At 53.5% G+C, this 15,613-nt stretch overlaps 2 protein-coding genes across 5 annotated transcripts in view; both read right to left on the bottom strand.

Annotated features, from left to right (window-relative positions):
- Positions 1-2,701, bottom strand: part of ARAP1 (ArfGAP with RhoGAP domain, ankyrin repeat and PH domain 1) — a 62,970-nt gene extending 60,269 nt beyond the window's left edge. The window contains exon 1 of one of the 2 annotated variants that reach the window (XM_082342946.1): positions 2,561-2,701. The gene's annotated coding sequence lies outside the window, so the exon portion shown is untranslated. The remainder of the gene's footprint in view (positions 1-2,560) is intronic. The other variant, XM_082342945.1, reaches the window with a different exon arrangement.
- Positions 2,702-4,516: 1,815 nt separating this feature from the next.
- The window catches only part of STARD10 (StAR related lipid transfer domain containing 10), a 34,671-nt gene continuing 23,574 nt past the window's right edge, over positions 4,517-15,613 (bottom strand). For 2 of the 3 annotated variants that reach the window (XM_082342961.1, XM_082342962.1), the window contains exons 3-7: positions 8,526-8,673; positions 7,802-7,905; positions 7,038-7,155; positions 5,172-5,224; positions 4,517-4,937 (exon numbers count right to left, since the gene is read on the bottom strand). In XM_082342961.1, coding sequence (XP_082199087.1) covers positions 4,692-4,937; positions 5,172-5,224; positions 7,038-7,155; positions 7,802-7,905; positions 8,526-8,673 — 669 coding nt within the window. In that variant the 3' untranslated portion in view covers positions 4,517-4,691. Of the gene's footprint in view, positions 4,938-5,171; positions 5,225-6,011; positions 6,124-7,037; positions 7,156-7,801; positions 7,906-8,525; positions 8,674-15,613 lie in introns of all 3 variants that reach the window. The other variant, XR_014231687.1, reaches the window with a different exon arrangement.

Below are 15,613 nucleotides of genomic sequence, written 5' to 3' on the forward strand. Positions count from 1 at the left end.
TCTTACTGGAGGATGACCCTTGTCTCACGGAATGATGTAAAGCTAAATAAAGTAACAAATGTGCAGTGTCAGGCACACCGTAGGTATTCAGATCAAGTAGAGGTCCCTCCCTTTCCCTTTCTTCTCCCCAAGAGGGCCCAGACTAGGAGTCGGGTCAGTCCTGACCCCCACTAGGGCTTGCTGTGTGATCCTGGTCCAATCTCTGGTCCCTGGCCTCAGTCTCCTCATCTATGAAAAAAGCTTCTGGGCCAAGTGATCTCTGTCCATGGCCATATCTGCTTCAGCCTCCCTCCCACCTCCATTCCCTCCTTTCCTTCTCCATTTTCAATTCATGTCCTACTGCACCCCCTCCTGCTGCAACAGAACCCTTGGGACCCTAAAGTGGGGTGGAGGGGACAGCTGGTGGGCAAGGGGTACCAGCCTTCAAGCAGTCCAGGGCCCCTCTCAGGCCCCCAAGGGTTAAGATCCAGAGTGAAGGGCGGGGGGCCAGGGTCAGTGCTGGACAGACGGGCCTGCAGCCCAGGCCCTGCAGCCCAGGTCCTGCCTCCCCTCCCCCCATCCTGGGAACAGAGGCCACTTGTTTGGGCATCAGCTGGCTGGCTTTGAGCTTGGCCAAAGGGAGAGTGGGGTGGGGAGGGGAGAGGGCCCCCGGAGAGTGGAGGGGACTCCCCTCTGTCCTAGGGCTTTGTACTAGTCTAGTCCACAACTAGCCCTTAGGACTCTCAGAGGCCCCTTACCCCTCTGAAGTGACCCCTTCTCCCCAGGTTCTCCCTTTTCTTCATTCAAACACTCACTGCTGGGGGAAGGAATTAGACTCAGACAGGCCCAATTCTTGCTCCAGCAGAGTCTCTCTTTGGAGCATGGCGCCAGGGCTTATCACCCAACCCAGCAGATGGGGAAATGGAGAGGTCTGGGAACTTGCAGAGTCACGTAGTGTTTGGTGGCTGCACAGGGACCGTCCCAGGTCCCAGTCACCCCCACGGCTCTGCAGTCCCCTTCCCCACAGAGCTCCAAGGAGACCTTTCCTAAGTTGTGCCCTACACAGCACTGAAAGGCTAGGCAGGAGAAGGCCTACCTCTTAAGTCCCAAAGGATCTGGGAGGTTTGGAAGAGAAGAAAACTTCTGTAAGGTAGAGGGGAGGACAAGCAACCTGCACAAAGGGCTGAGGCATGATGTGTGGAAAGGCATGGCTGGAGTCCAAGAGACGATGGGGGTGAGGCTGGGGCTGACTGCGGAGGCCTGAATGCCCCAACGAAGCCTGGGAGCAATCTGCCCACTTCCACCTCACAGTTGTCAGGACTCTGCCTGGGACAACCCCCTCTTGCCCTATTCCAGTGAGCAAGCAGCAAATGGGAAGACAGGATTCCCCAAGCCAGGGTCTGGACAACCCTCAACCAGCCACGGGACCGGGGGATTGGTTCTCTCTACCCTCAACCCCTGCTACCCATTCCAGCCACTTACATCTCCTTGCCATTCCTCAAACACACCATGCAAGTTCCTGCCTCTGCACAAGCTTTGCCCTCCTCTGAGGGTCCTTATCCTTGTGAATTACCACTTAACTGCCAAGGCCCATTCCAACCATCTCCTCCTTCCTGAGCCTCCAAGAGTCCCAGTGCCTGATTCCATCCCAGTACCTGTCTGCACCTGTCTTCTGACTCCGCAGGGCTCCTTCTACCCTGTAATGAGCTTGCTGGGAGGTCTCTCCTAGCCTGGACACTCTGCTCTCCGAGGACAGGTATCCTGGGTGCCTCTGTCTGGACGCTGCTCGGCAAACAGTCAAATCCTTCTCTGAGTACCTCCATATATCTGTCCAACCCTGCAGCCCTGGGGATTGGAGAAGGCTCCCCAGGACAGGAGCTTTGGGGGAGTGAGGGTGCATATGCCAGATACCGACCAGAGTTCCCCAGCACTAAAAACCACCCCTCCAGATCTGGGACCAAAGGCCCACCCCATGCCCTCAGGCTGCACTCGGAGTCTGCTCTCTCCAGTCCCAATAACCCACTCCCGGCTTGACCCCATTCAGTGAACACACACCTCCTTCTTTTTCCAGCAACTGGGCCAGGTAGGGGCTCTTGGGAAGCCATGCCCCCATTTACTGGTGGGGAATTGAGGCGCAGAGCCCGGAAGTAGTCTGCCCAAGATCAGTGGAGCCCCAGGTCCAGCGCATAAGGTCATAAGAACTTGCAGACCGGTAAGGGTCTCCGCAGTCAACGAAGTGGGAGCCTTCATTTCACAGATGAGAAAATCAAGGTGCCCGAGGGCGGGTTGGCCCCGGAACCTCGGAGACTTCACGCCAAAGGGCTAAAGGGTGGAAGCCCCCTGTCCCGCCGGTTCGCCCTCCTCCCTACCGTCTCTAGCCCGACCGCGCATCCTCCGGAGGCGACCCCATCACCACCACCAGTCAGAACAGACGACGTGACCCAGAGAAACGCCCGCGGAAGTAGTCGCCGGGCGCAGAGTCGCCGCGCGGCCTCGGCGTTCCCTTCTGCGGAATGGGGAAACTCCGGGCCACACCTGGCCAAGGGGCAGCGGACGGGGAGGCCCCGGCAGCCGCACTGACCTGTGAGCGAAGACTCCACGCGGGGACGCGGGGACGCGGGGACCCGGGGTCCCGGGGCCACCACTGACGCCGGTGTAGCCAACTCGCGGCCGCAGGCCAGGCGCGCCCACCCTGCCGGGCGCTTCCGCCCGCCCCACGTGACGCCCCGGGGAGGGGAGGACGGAGAAGGGGGCAGGGACACGCCCCCTTCCCAGGGACACGCCCCCTTCCCGGCCACGCCTAGTCACGGTCTTCGAGTCCTCTCGCCTGGCCCGCCTTGCGGACAGGTTGATCTTTAAGTCTCTCCTGTCCCTCTCGCTGCTCACAGGTCCGTCTCCGTCTCCTGAGGCTCCGGTCTACCTCCACCACCCCCGCCCTCTGAGTCTTCATCTCTTCCTGAGTCTCTCTGCCTCTTGACGCCCCTCTCCCTGGGAGGGACAAGCCACAAACCGCCCCACCCACAGAGCGGAAAAGGGCAGTTGGAAGCTGGAAGACCAAAGTCCCTGACCTCCTCCTCCAGGAAGTCCTTACCCACTTCATTCTTCGAAAATATCCTACTTCTCTCCCTGGACCCACATCTCTCAGGAGCAGGGTGGTGGGGAAGATTCTAGTCAGAGGACCCAAGGATCCCTTGGCTTTATAAAGGCTGCAGCCTGAGGTCCTGGCTGCCAGGCAACTTCCCTGGCCTAGAGAATGGGAGATTTCCACCCATCCTGCCAGCATACACACAGATGAGGGTCGAGGGTCTGGGGTTTGGCAGGCATTTCCAGGTCCTATGTCCAGGGCTGAGATTGGGCTTCATTAATTTGAGCACCTACTACATGCCAAGCCCAGTGCTGGGCAACTTATTCCTTTTATCGCAATCTGCCTGAAGGTGAAAAATCATCACCCCAGGATATAGATTAGGAAATAAGGCTCCAAAGAAGTTCCAGGGCTTGCCCAAAGTTACAAAGTCAGTATTGGGTAAACTGGCCAAGTCTTGGTGAGTTACAGAATGTCCTGCCTACCCCTACTGAACATTCACCCTGCCCCTCTAGGAAAAAGTAGACTCCAAGTGTCTTCCTGACAGGCAAAGTTAAGTCGCTTCCCAGGAGAGGGTAAGGCCAGACCTTGGGGAGAACTTCCTGCTCAAAATTCATACGGGGTACAAAAACACTGGGGAGGGGTGGGGCACCAGGCCCTCCTCCCGACCTGATAGCAGGGGTGACCCTCAGGCAGCAGAGGGCACCTGTGGGCTACAGAAAACAGGAGAGGCCCAGGCATCCCTCTAGACTTCAAAGCCTAGACATCAAAGCAGCCAGGTGGAACACAGGATCAGGGAACTGGCATCTGACCACTGGCAAGCGGTTGGAGGCCCCACCCTTTCCGTTAACACAGGCCTGAGGTCTTCTAAATGATCTAGGGAGGGCTCAAATCACAGGGCCTGGTCCCTCCACTGCACTGGAGTCTGATGACACTCACCTCAATCCCCAAACTCCCTGCAGAACATGCTGCCCCAACCTAAGCTCTGAGGCCCACAGCGCTGTGGTCTGAGACCCAAGGACCTCTCCCCCTCCTGTCACAACTGGAGAGTGTCAGACCCCAGTCCATAGGTTGGACCCAGGGGGCCTTAGGCTGAAGGTCTTACAATAGAACCCCACTCTCTGACCCCTGACCCCGGGCCTCTGGCCAGACCTGCTCCTTCTTTTAGAGCAGTGAAAGGTAGCCAAATAGCCTGCAGTGAATGGCCTAATGAACACACAATAAGGACAGGTGGATGGATGAAAAGTGAACTAATGAATGGATGCAAGGATAATGAACACACCAGGGACAGGAGGGGGTGTGTTCCGAGCTACACATCGGGAATGAGGGGATATCTAAAGGAGCAAAGTCCAGGTGATCAATAATAAAATTAACAAAATGAACTGTAGAATAGAGGGACCGAGGGCGGCGCCTGTGCCCTGAGCAAGTGGGAAGCAGGCACAGTGATGAGCCGGCTGAGTCTGTGGGACCGTTTATTGGGGTTGTGTCCAGCCACGCCGCAGCGCCAGCCTGGGCCGGAGCCCAGCGTCCCCAGGAGGCGCAAGGAGTTGGGGAGGGGAGAAAGCGCGGGAGGATCCGCCACCCCTGGGCTCCGCCCCGTCTTGTCTTGGTCCCTGCCGTGGTGCCGTGCTCAGGTGAGAGAAGTGTCGTCATCACTGCCCTCGCCGCCCGCGCTGCCCATGCGCTCCTCCCGGCTCTCTGCCACCGCACTCTCGTCGATGTTCTCCAGCGAGTCCGCGTGCTGCACAGACAGCTCCGACAGCGCCAGGCTCGGCAACGGGCTCTGCTCTGGGTGTAGCCACGGCTTGTAGTGTGGTTGATGCTTCTGCTTCCACTCAGGGTATTTGACGCACGCCTTGTACATCTTCTTCATGGCCTGCGGAGCCGCCGCACCGCCGAGTAAGGGGTGAGCGGGGAGCGGACTATGTCTTCACCACATCCCCTCCTGCGCCCTCCAGCGGCTCAGTCCGCATCTCCCAGGATCCTGACTCTTGATCCAGTTTTCATAACTCCGCCCCTCAGCCTTAGCTCCCCCCCCCCTGACTCCACCCCCTCATCCTGGAACCCTCTCCCTCAAACTCCACACCCGCAAAGTCCCAAGGCCACTCACCTTGGGAGCCAGGAACTGAGAAGATTTATTCACCACCCACTTGGGTAAGGAGCCTATGAGGGCAGGAATGGGTAGTGAGGAGAAAAGGGAAGCAGCAACCTCAGGGAACCAGCCCCCCACAAACACACATACCAGCCCCCTCACTCCAGCCTGGGGCTTCCAGGGAGGACACGCTCTTCTCCTTAGGGAGGGGGCGCTGTGAGGCAAGCCTTATAAGACTTCATCATCTTCACCCCCTCTTTCTACCTCAGACCATGGTCCTCAGGCTCATCTCTGTTAACCCCCCACCTCCACCACCCCCTGCCTCTGCCCGCTGCTGAGCCCAAGGGCTACACAAAAGAAAACCACAGGGTCCTAGGTGACCACAGGCAACACCTGAGTTGAAATCCTGGCCAGTCGAGCTCTCACCTGCTGCCTCCCCTCTACTCACACTGACCTCCCTTTTCTCATACCCAGTCCCTCTACCTTGAACGGCCCTGGTGCTCATCCGCTGCTCTGCCTGTCCTTCCAAGCCCCCTGGCCCAGGAAGCCTAGCTGCTACATAGACCTCTTGGCTAAGCACTCCAGCCTGGCCTGACCTAGAATCCACAGCCCAGCTCTACACCCTGTCTGATTCCCAAGTGTCTGCTCTGCCTCTGACACACAATAAACTCACTCAGTGAGGTGCTGGGGAGCTCTGGGCCTGGGCCCGTGGGCCCTCAGTGGTGCTGGGGGCATACCCAGGCAAAGATGCTCAAGGCTTACCCCTCCTCTAGTCATTCATCCATTCCTTCACTCACTCCACATTCACTCAGTGATACCCACCCTGGACCAGCCCTGGGGACCGAGAGAGGAACTCACTGTCTGGGGGGCCCCAACAGTATGCCAAGTACTCTGTTAGAGGGGGATGGGTCCACAGGGCAGGGAGCCAGCGACTCCTCTGGGTATCAGGGATAGAGGTGGTGAAGCAGCCCTGGAGGGATGAGTAAGGGCAGAGAGGTGTTTCTAGGCCGAGGGAAAGGGCTGCTTAGATAGGTAGGAAGGTGTAAGCTATGAGGAGGGACTGGGAATCCCGGGGAGGGGGCTTGGACTTTACTCTGAGGGCAATGGAAAGTCACAAAAGGACTTTAGCAGAAGAGAGTCACAAGGAAATAAGTCCTTTGGAGAAATCCCTCTGGTAGCTGTATGGACAGACAAGGTCACTGAGTATGGAAAGAAATGACAGATTCAGGAGCTATTTAGGAGGTAAAATCAATAATAATTAGTGACTAGATTTGGGAGCTGAGAAGAGGGGACCCCAGACAACCACCAGGTTTTTGGCATGAGTGACTAGAGGGAAGAGACTTAGGAGAAGGGGCAAGTTAGGAGGGGAGACAGTAAGTTCAGCATTGGACACAGGGAGCCTCAGGTCCTAAGAGACACCCTGAGGGACATGTCCAAGAGGCCAATGGCCACAGGGATCTGGATCTCAGCAAAGAGAGACATGTGGTCAACCTAGCCACAGAAGCCTGGGGAGTAGCTGAGCCCCGCCAAGGGAAAAAGGACTGGGGCCTAGGAAACCCAGACCTCCAGGATAGAAGCCAGCAAGACAGAGTGGGAGCAGCCAGTGAGCAGGGAGCAAGTCAGAGCATGGGGGAGTGGGAGTCCAGGAAGACAGCTATAAGCTTCGTCATGGAGCAGTGGCTATACCACCTTGGCCCTTGCTTTTCAAACAACTGTAAAGTCTCAAACTTTGGTTCAAAGAATGTTGTGGGCGCAGATGCCCCAAAATACAAAACACCTCCTAACAGAGGCCCTTCTGGATCCCAGTAGATCAAGTAGATCAAGCCCCATGCCCTGCGGTATAAGGAAGGATCCCATGATGGGCTTCCAGGGCCAAGCCCTCACCTTTGGGGTCCACCTGAGCCAGGTAGGTGATGACGCAGCTCTTGGGCCCCGTGCTCTGGATGAGATAGCCCGTCTGGATGGACACAGCTCGGACCAAGTCTTTCCGAGGTGGGTATTTCTGGGAATGGAAGGCACAGGGAGGTGAGACTCAAGGTGTGGGAAAAGAAGGTGTCTTTGTAAGTACACTTAACACACACAGTTGGTTTACATCCCCTGGCATCCACTCCAGGCCAGGCCTGATATTGGGGTGAGGAAAAAGGGAGGAGTCAGGAGTCATCCTTGCCCCTCTTAAGCTTCCCCTGTTTCCCTCCAGAAAGACCCAAGTCTGGGGTCAGGGTTCATGAGCAAACACATGGGCGTGCATGAGCGTGCACACACACGCACACACGCACACACACACACACCCTTGCCAAGCCAGCTGCACCTGCCTGTCCTGCCTGCCATGGAGACCCAGACTCAGGGAGGGTCAGAGGACCCTCCCTCTCACCTCTTGCTCCCCCTTTCCCAGCCAGTCCATCCCACCCACTTGTCCACAGTGATGGCCCACACCGCCCTCTCATCTGCTTGAAAGCCCCAGCAGGAAGACAGGAACCATTATTCTCACTGTATAGGAAGGAAACAGGGACAGAAGGCTTCATGCCTGGCCTGAAGTCACAGAAAAGTCCTGGTAGCAGCCAGGGTCCTCTCCCTGGGCTAGGCCTGCTGGCCCAGCCCTACCTGGTACCTTCCCCTGCCCACCCAGCAGGGAAGGCAGGTTGACTCACAGGATGTTTGACTGAGTAGTTCATAATGATGTAATCAGTGCCCATGGGAAGCCAGGAGCGGAGGGTGATGACATCACGATTCTTCAGGGGCTTTGGGCACCTCCCTGTAGAGGACAAGGGACAGTTCAGCCAGACCACTGGCCTGCCTGACTGAAAGGGTGTGGCAAAGCCCAGAGACATAGGGATGCCTGGTTAACTGCCAGCTCCCCCTGGTCCAAACAGGTACCCCCCCCACCACCACCAGACCTAGTTTCTGGAACTAGCAAAGAGACAGAACAGAACCCTTTCCCCTCCTGTATCCAGCCATCCCTGCTCCTCACAACCTCACACAGCCCTTACCTTGCTGGCCTGATCTGTTTGTATATGTGAATGTGAGTGTATGAGAAAACAATGGTATTACTGTGAGTGTGTCCATGAAATGTGACTGTGAGTAGGTGGCATGTGGCTGTGGGTTTTGTACATGACTGTGCATGTGTGTTTGTGTGGAATGTGTATACTTGAACATGGGAGTACATATGTGTTTGTGAGTGCACATGTATGTGTGCTCAAGTGTCTGGGAGTGGATAGGGATTCAGGGAGGGCAGCCCTACATCTCTGCACTCAGGTCTCTGAGCAGCCTGGCCATGGGAGTGACCCCAAGGATGGAAGGTGGGAGGAGGAGGCTGGGCTGGAGGCCTGGATGGAGGTGGAGGGGGCTGGGATCGGCGTGCTTGCGTCTGCTCACAAGAATAATAGCCCACGTCAGCGTTGACTGTCAAGCGGGCAATGTCAAAAGTTTCAATGACATTGCTGTCCCACTTCTTTCGGTATTCAATGTCATGTAGGACGTCGTAGAGCGTCTCTGCTGGCACATCACGGCACTCCATCCGGCACTGCAGACAGACACATGGGTTGTCAGGGTCACACAGGGCTCAAAGTCCTGGTTAGGGGATGGGAGGGCAGACAGGCAAGGAGGGAGGAGGAGAAGGAGGACAAGGAGGAACAGTGACCTCTGAAGCCAGCAAGGGCTCACCTCTTGCCATGAGCCCTGTCCAGCCCTCCCAGAAGCCACCTGTGCCAGGAAAAAGCCCCTGCATCCAGAGACTATCTCCCCCATCTCAGCCCCCACCAAACCTCCCCATTCATCCCAGTCTCCTCTAGGAAGTCTTCCTGAATTACCCAGCCAACTTTCTGGACTGCCATACACTGAATCTCTTTATCTGTGCCCTCCAGGTCCCTGAACTTCATGGGCAGAGGTTCAGTCGATTCAGTACAGAGCCTGGTATGAGTACATGTTAAATGAAATGAAAGCATGAATGAACAAACAAATGCCTAAATGGATGATGTCTTTCCTCCATGGTACTTATCACCTGGTACTTATCACCATTTGCCCTTTTTTTCTTTTTTCCGCCATCCAACAAACATCTTTGTTTTTTGTTTGGTTTGGTTTGGTTTGGTTTTGGGTTTTGTTTTGTTTTGTTTTTGGCCACGCCATGCAGCATGTGGGATCTTAGTTCACCGATCAGGGATCTAACCCATGCCCCCTTCAGTGGAAGCACAGGAGTCCTAACCACTGGACTGCAGGGAATTCCCCCAACAAACATCTTTGGATTTCTTATTATTTATCAGCCTTGTTCTCAAAGAGCTTTCCATCTAGGGGAGAAAAGAGCCGAGGACACTTTTTGTTTTTTATTTAACCCCCACAATAACTCTACCAGACAAGAAATCCAAAGAGGAACTTAAGGCTCAGAGAGGTTAAGGAACTTGCCCATGGTCACTCAGCTGGTAAGCAGCAAAGCTGGGATTTAACCTAGATCACGTGTCTGGAAAGCAAATAAAAACAGAACCAGGTTTTACTAGATTTACACTCAGCAAGATGAAACTCAGTCCATATCCTTGTTCTATGATTTTTTTTATCACCCGAAAGCCCAAACCCCAGGATCAAGTTCCCCTCAGCAAATGGACAAGTTCTATTGTGTAGTTTAAAAAGGTTTCCCAGGGGGCTTCCCTGGTGGTGCAGTGGTTGAGAATCTGCCTGCTAATGCAGGGGACATGGGTTCGAGCCCTGGTCTGGGAAGATCCCACATGCCGCGGAGCAACTAGGCCCGTGAGCCCCAACTACTGAGCCTGCGCGTCTGGAGCCTGTGCTCCGCAACAAGAGAGGCCCGCGCACCGCGATGAAGAGTGGCCCCCGCTTGCTGCAACTGGAGAAAGCCCTCGCACAGAAACGAAGACCCAACTCAGCCATAAATAAATAAATATTAAAAAAAAAAAAAGGTTTCCCAGAACTGGGTGTTCAGACGGTGCCAAGGGAACCACACATTACTTTCTACTAAAAGGTAAATACATGCAACCATATGAGGGAGGGGTCACATCACCTTCCCCCTAATCTTGGGTTAGGCCCTGGCACCACTAATGGTGATGAGAGGACACAGGAAGGACACTACCCATTGGGTATTCTAGGCACAAGTGAACTCCTCAAGCCCTGGATATGCTTCACTCAACAGAAAATACAATGGACAGAGGAACAAGTTAAGTGTCACCATAAGAATACAAGACAAAGCCAGATGGTGAGACATTCTGCAGGGCTACTAGTCCAGTCTCTTCTACAGGTCAATGTCATAAGGAAGGAACTAGGCTAGACTAAGACTTATAGGACAAATAACCAGATAGAAAGTGTGGTCCTGGATTACATACTGGCTTGGACACAACAGCTATAAGGACATATTTGGGACAATAGGAGAAATATGAATATGATCTGAGTGTTAGTTAGATGTGCTGAAAATTTACTGAAACAAAATGGTGGAGATTGCTGCCTGAAGAAAAGCAAGTTACAAAATGGAATGCATGATATAATCTCATTTTGGGGGAAAAATATATGCACAGAAAAGGCCTGGGAAGCACAATCACTAAGGTGTTAACAGTGGCAATCTATAAATGATGAACATATAATAGCTTTATTTTCTTTTTGCTGTCTGTATTTCTAATTTTCTAAAATATATAGTACTGCTTCTGCAATAATGAAAAAAAATTAAATAAAAATGTTTCCCAGGGGCTTCCTTGGTGGTGCAGTGGTTAAGAATCCGCCTGCCAATGCAGGGGACACGGGTTCGAGCCCTGGTCCGGGAAGATCCCACATGCCGTGGAGCAACTAAGCCCGTGTGCCACAACTACTGAGCCTGCGCTCTAGAGCCCGCGAGCCAAAACTACTGAGCCCACGTGCCACAACTACTGAAGCCCGCGCGCCTAGAGCCGGTGCTCCGCAACAAGAGAAGCCACCGCAGTGAGAAGCCTGCGCACCACAGCAAGGAGTGGCCCCCGCTCGCCACAACTAGAGAAATACTGCGCGCAGCAACAAAGACCCAGCGCAGCAAAAAAAAAAGTTTCCCAGAGATACTGAGAGGTGTGCTCACCACAAGCACTATCCTAAGGGCTTTCTACACATTACCACATTTTATTCCTACAGCAACACTCTGAGGGATTAGCCCCATTTTAGTTAAGAAAACCAAAGTTCAAGGACAGCTCCAGCCTGCAAAAACTCATTGTGTGTCATCCTCCCTCCCTGCCCTCTGCTTTTCTGCTCCACCAGGTGGTATGACTAGATCCAGTCATTTAATCAGCTTCAGCTCTGTGCAGAGCACAGAAGAGTCAGAGATGAATCTGAGGCCTGTCCTTCAGAGGCTTCCAGTTGAGAGAGGAGACCAACTTGGAAATGGGGAGGTGCCCAAACTGCCCAATGGGGCACAGAGGAGGTGGTCAGCCGTGTGCGGTGAGGCATGTGGGGAATCAGTCTTCATGGAGAAGCTCAGCATGGAAGGTAGGCATCTAGCAAGTGGCCCTGGCAGAGAGAACAGTGTGGCCTGTAGGGAAGCTGAATGAGTTCCATCTGCTCCAGTGCCCATGGTGTGCTGCAGCCTAATACTCAAAGGTCTTGCTTCCAGGTCTTCTTGGAGAAATGCATAATTCCAGGGCTAAGTCGGAGTAAGTATAAGATGTACCTGGAACATCTCACTGTGCCAGAAAGTAAGGACAACGTACTTAGAGTGATAGGGACCTTGCCCAGCAGACACAGGAGCCAGTGTGAAGGGCTCCTGCTGGTTCCATGACCAACTCATCAGGGTTTGCCAGTTTAGCACTGGAAGTCCGTATCCCGGGAAATCCCTCAGTCCCAGGCAAACAGGACAGCTGGTCCCCTACCATGGGCTAAAGCTGGGCCAACTCATGTATTAAAATAAATAATGATAGTAACAGATTATATTCCACTGAATAAAATAGGAAACCAAAGTATATACAGGTATGAATAAATAAATAAATTTAATGTTTAATGAGGAATAGGGTATTTATATAGTTTCAAAGTACCTTCCCATCAAATCAGTAACTTCACATTGCCTGGCAGATACCACCTTAATCAAGTGATCAAAGTGAACATCATTAGTGATAGGACAAGTTAAAACTGGATGTTTCCTGATAGGATGCAATGAAAAGAATACAGGTACCACTTATGTGATATTTCTGCCAAAGATGCATGATCTAAATCTAATCATAAGGAATATCAGACAAACCCAAAATGAGGGACTTTTACAAAATATCTGGCCTCTAAGTGTCAGGGTCATGAAAGTCAAGGAAAGACTCAGGAACTATATCAGACTGAGAAAGACTAATGAAACATGAGTGAATGAATAAATGAGTGATTGAACAAAGTGATGAGAAGGATGGGATGGAAAGACGGCAGAGGCCAGATCTGGCATCATCAGGAGCATACAGACAAACTTCCACTGTGCAGCGACACTGAGGTCTGGGTGTTGCACCTGACATTCAACACACACACTCACTCTTCACCCCCCGGTGAGCTGTGCTGCAAAACAGAAAGCTGAGGCTCAGGAGAGGAAGCAACCTGTCCAAATCATAAGGCAAGAAAGCAGCAGAACTTCAAAACCGGATCTTCCAATACTCTTAACCATGAAGGAGCACTCAAGTGTGGCTTCTGAGGAAACCAGAACTTCTCTAAATCCAAGTATGGAAGCTGGTTTGGCTTTGCAAGTCCTCCAACGTGTTATTCCAGACAGTGACTGTATGAAGGAGTAGTGACAACATAATTATGCTTTGTAGGTTAGGATCCAACCTGGGGATTCCTCTTCCCTCAGGCCAGCCTTGGTGCTCCCAGGGCAAGCTGCACCCACGGCTGGGTGCACACTGAGAAAGGCCTACACTGCCCAGACTGCCTCTTCTCCCTCTGGACTTCTGTGGCTTCAGGACCAGGGGCCTCCCTCTGAGACAGCAGGCAGTGGGAGGAGCACGCAGAGCCACAAGACAGACCAGGCACTGAGTTGAGCATAAACTCTGCGTAACATTTTATCTTTAAGATAAAGAAGGAAACTTCAAAGGGTTCCCAAGCTCACGGCAGGCTCTTGGGGAGGAAGGTCAGCTGTGGGGCCTGCTGGGAAGGGGAGAACTCAGGCTGTGGAGGCAGCGCTGCAGGTGAGGAAACCAAGGCGGTCCAGGTGGCCAGTCTGGCTTTGGGCCCGGCTCTTTCCACAGCCCCCAGGAGGCTGTGCGCATGAGCCAAGAGGGGTAAATTACATCCAGCATTGTTCCTGTGCGCAGCTGCAGCCGCCACAGGGGCAAGGTAATTCTAAGAGGCTTCTGGAGGGACGAGTAGGGGTAGAGGTGAGTCACTGGAGAGCACCTGGTGGGCGGGGCTGTGACCAGAATCCACAGCCATTGGGCCCTGTGCAAGTCACTCACTTTGGCTGGCCGCTTGGGCGCTCCTCCTGGAAACCAGAACTGAATGGGAGGCAGTGCCGGGGTTGCTCAGCCAAGGAGCAGGCCATGCTTGGCTGCAAAGCCCTTAAGGCCTGGTTTACAGCAGGAAGTCTCACATGCAGCCATTTTACAACTGAGAAAACTGAAGCCCAGAGGGAGCAGGTGACACCAGAGAAATTAGACTGTGTACCCCCTACACTCCACTCTCTCCAAACCCCATGAGGTAGAGAACTGGGATTGCCCAGAACCCCGTAGAGCCATGGTTGGAAGGGAATGGACAAGCAAGGAAGGCCATCAGGGGTGACTCCTGCAGGCTTTGAGTCTGGCAATCCCAGGTTCCAATTCCAGTTCCTCCCCTTAGGCACAAGATTTAACTCACCTGAGTCTTTGTTTCCTCATGTGAAAAACGGGGATAATAAAAGTACCTATCTCAGGGCTTCCCTGGTGGCGCAATGGTTAAGAATCTGCCTACCAATTCAGGGGACACGGGTTCAAGCCCTGGTCCAGGAAGATCCCACATGCCGCGGAGCAACTAAGCCCATGCGCCACAACTACTGAGCCCGTGTGCTACAACTACTGAAGCCCGTGTGCCTAGAGCCCTGCTCCACAACAAGAGAAGCCACCGCAGTGAGAAGCCCGCGTACCACAATGAAGAGTAGCCCCTGCTCACCACAACTAGAGAAAGCCTGCACGCAGCAATGAAGGCCCAATGCAGCCAAAAATAAATAAATTAAAAATTTAAAAAAGTACCTATCTCATGGGGACGTTGTGATTAAATTAAATGAGATAATGTATGCAATATGCCTGGCACATAGATACCCCCAAAACAGTAGCTGTTATTACTTAAGCAGGCTTCCACAAGCAGCCACGCACCCTTCCACAGGGCTAGGACCAGGTTGTGTTTGCATGTGCCTCCTTACATTCTGGGCCCCAGGCGCCTCTCTTGCCTCACCTGGCCCTGTCCTTCCATCCATCCATTCACTACTGCCCGGAGTCGGCTGTGTGCAAGGGCTGCAACTGGGCAGCAGGGAACTGAGAAGTGAACCAGACTTGGGCCCTGCCCTAAAGAGGGCCCATCAAGTGCGCAGTGGGAGAGATGGGGACATAAAATCTCACTAGAGAATGAGCTGGGTTGGGGGGGTGGGCATGGGAACTGTGGGATCAGAGGGCAACTGAACCTAAAAGAAGTTGAATTGCTGAAAGGGGAGAGAGGGCATTTCAGGCAGAGAGACTGGGGGGTGCAAAAGCCTGGAGGCTTAAATAAATAAGTACAGAGCAGGGTCAGTGCCCTAGCGGTGTCTCACTCTACCCTCCTCCTCTCTCCCACCCCTTGCCCCGTGCTTCTTTGGGAGATGCCTTGCCAGTGCTCAGTATTAGAGAAAGAGGAATCTCCACAAGAAGAGGGAAGTGGTAGGGGAAGGGGCTGAAGTATCTCCCAGGACCCAGGGAGATGGCTGACCTGAGACAGGAAAAGAAGTCAGGTCATGTCCATGGGGCTGTGGTGTGGCTTTGAGGGCCAATGGCCAGGGCAGTAACAAGCAAACTGAGACACGGACAGATGGATCCAAGTTTGGCCCACATGCCAAGACCTTAACACAGCAGGTCTCCAATATCCTTGCCCGTGGGATATACGGGGCACATGGATTATCCCAAAGTCCTAGGGACCCAGGAGATGATCTCTTCCACCTCTACTCTTCAGGTCACCACTGGGGAAACTGAGGCCCAGAGAAGGGTAAGGGGTCCATCTGGGCTCTGAAACATGCCTCAGGCTGTGCTGACTTCTCACCACATTGCATTTTAGCAGTTTTGTTAAAGGAATAACTATTAAGCAAATTACCCTTTCCCAAAAGAACCGTATTTAAAACAGAGAAAGCACTCCTGACCAGGGTGGAGCACTAGCTATCAAATCAATCATAGCCCCAAACAATAGCTACCACCTCAATAACCATTACCATGTGCTCCAAATCACTAATTCATCATCCCACAAAGGAGACAGTAGCACCTGGACCACGGACCCCCCAGCGGCTGAAGTTTAGGTCAAACCACCTCTGCCAGCTGTCAAGGGTGCCA

Source organism: Balaenoptera borealis, assembly GCF_965194805.1.
Source record: "Balaenoptera borealis genome assembly, chromosome: 11".
In the NCBI taxonomy this organism is placed as follows: Eukaryota; Metazoa; Chordata; class Mammalia; order Artiodactyla; family Balaenopteridae; genus Balaenoptera; species Balaenoptera borealis.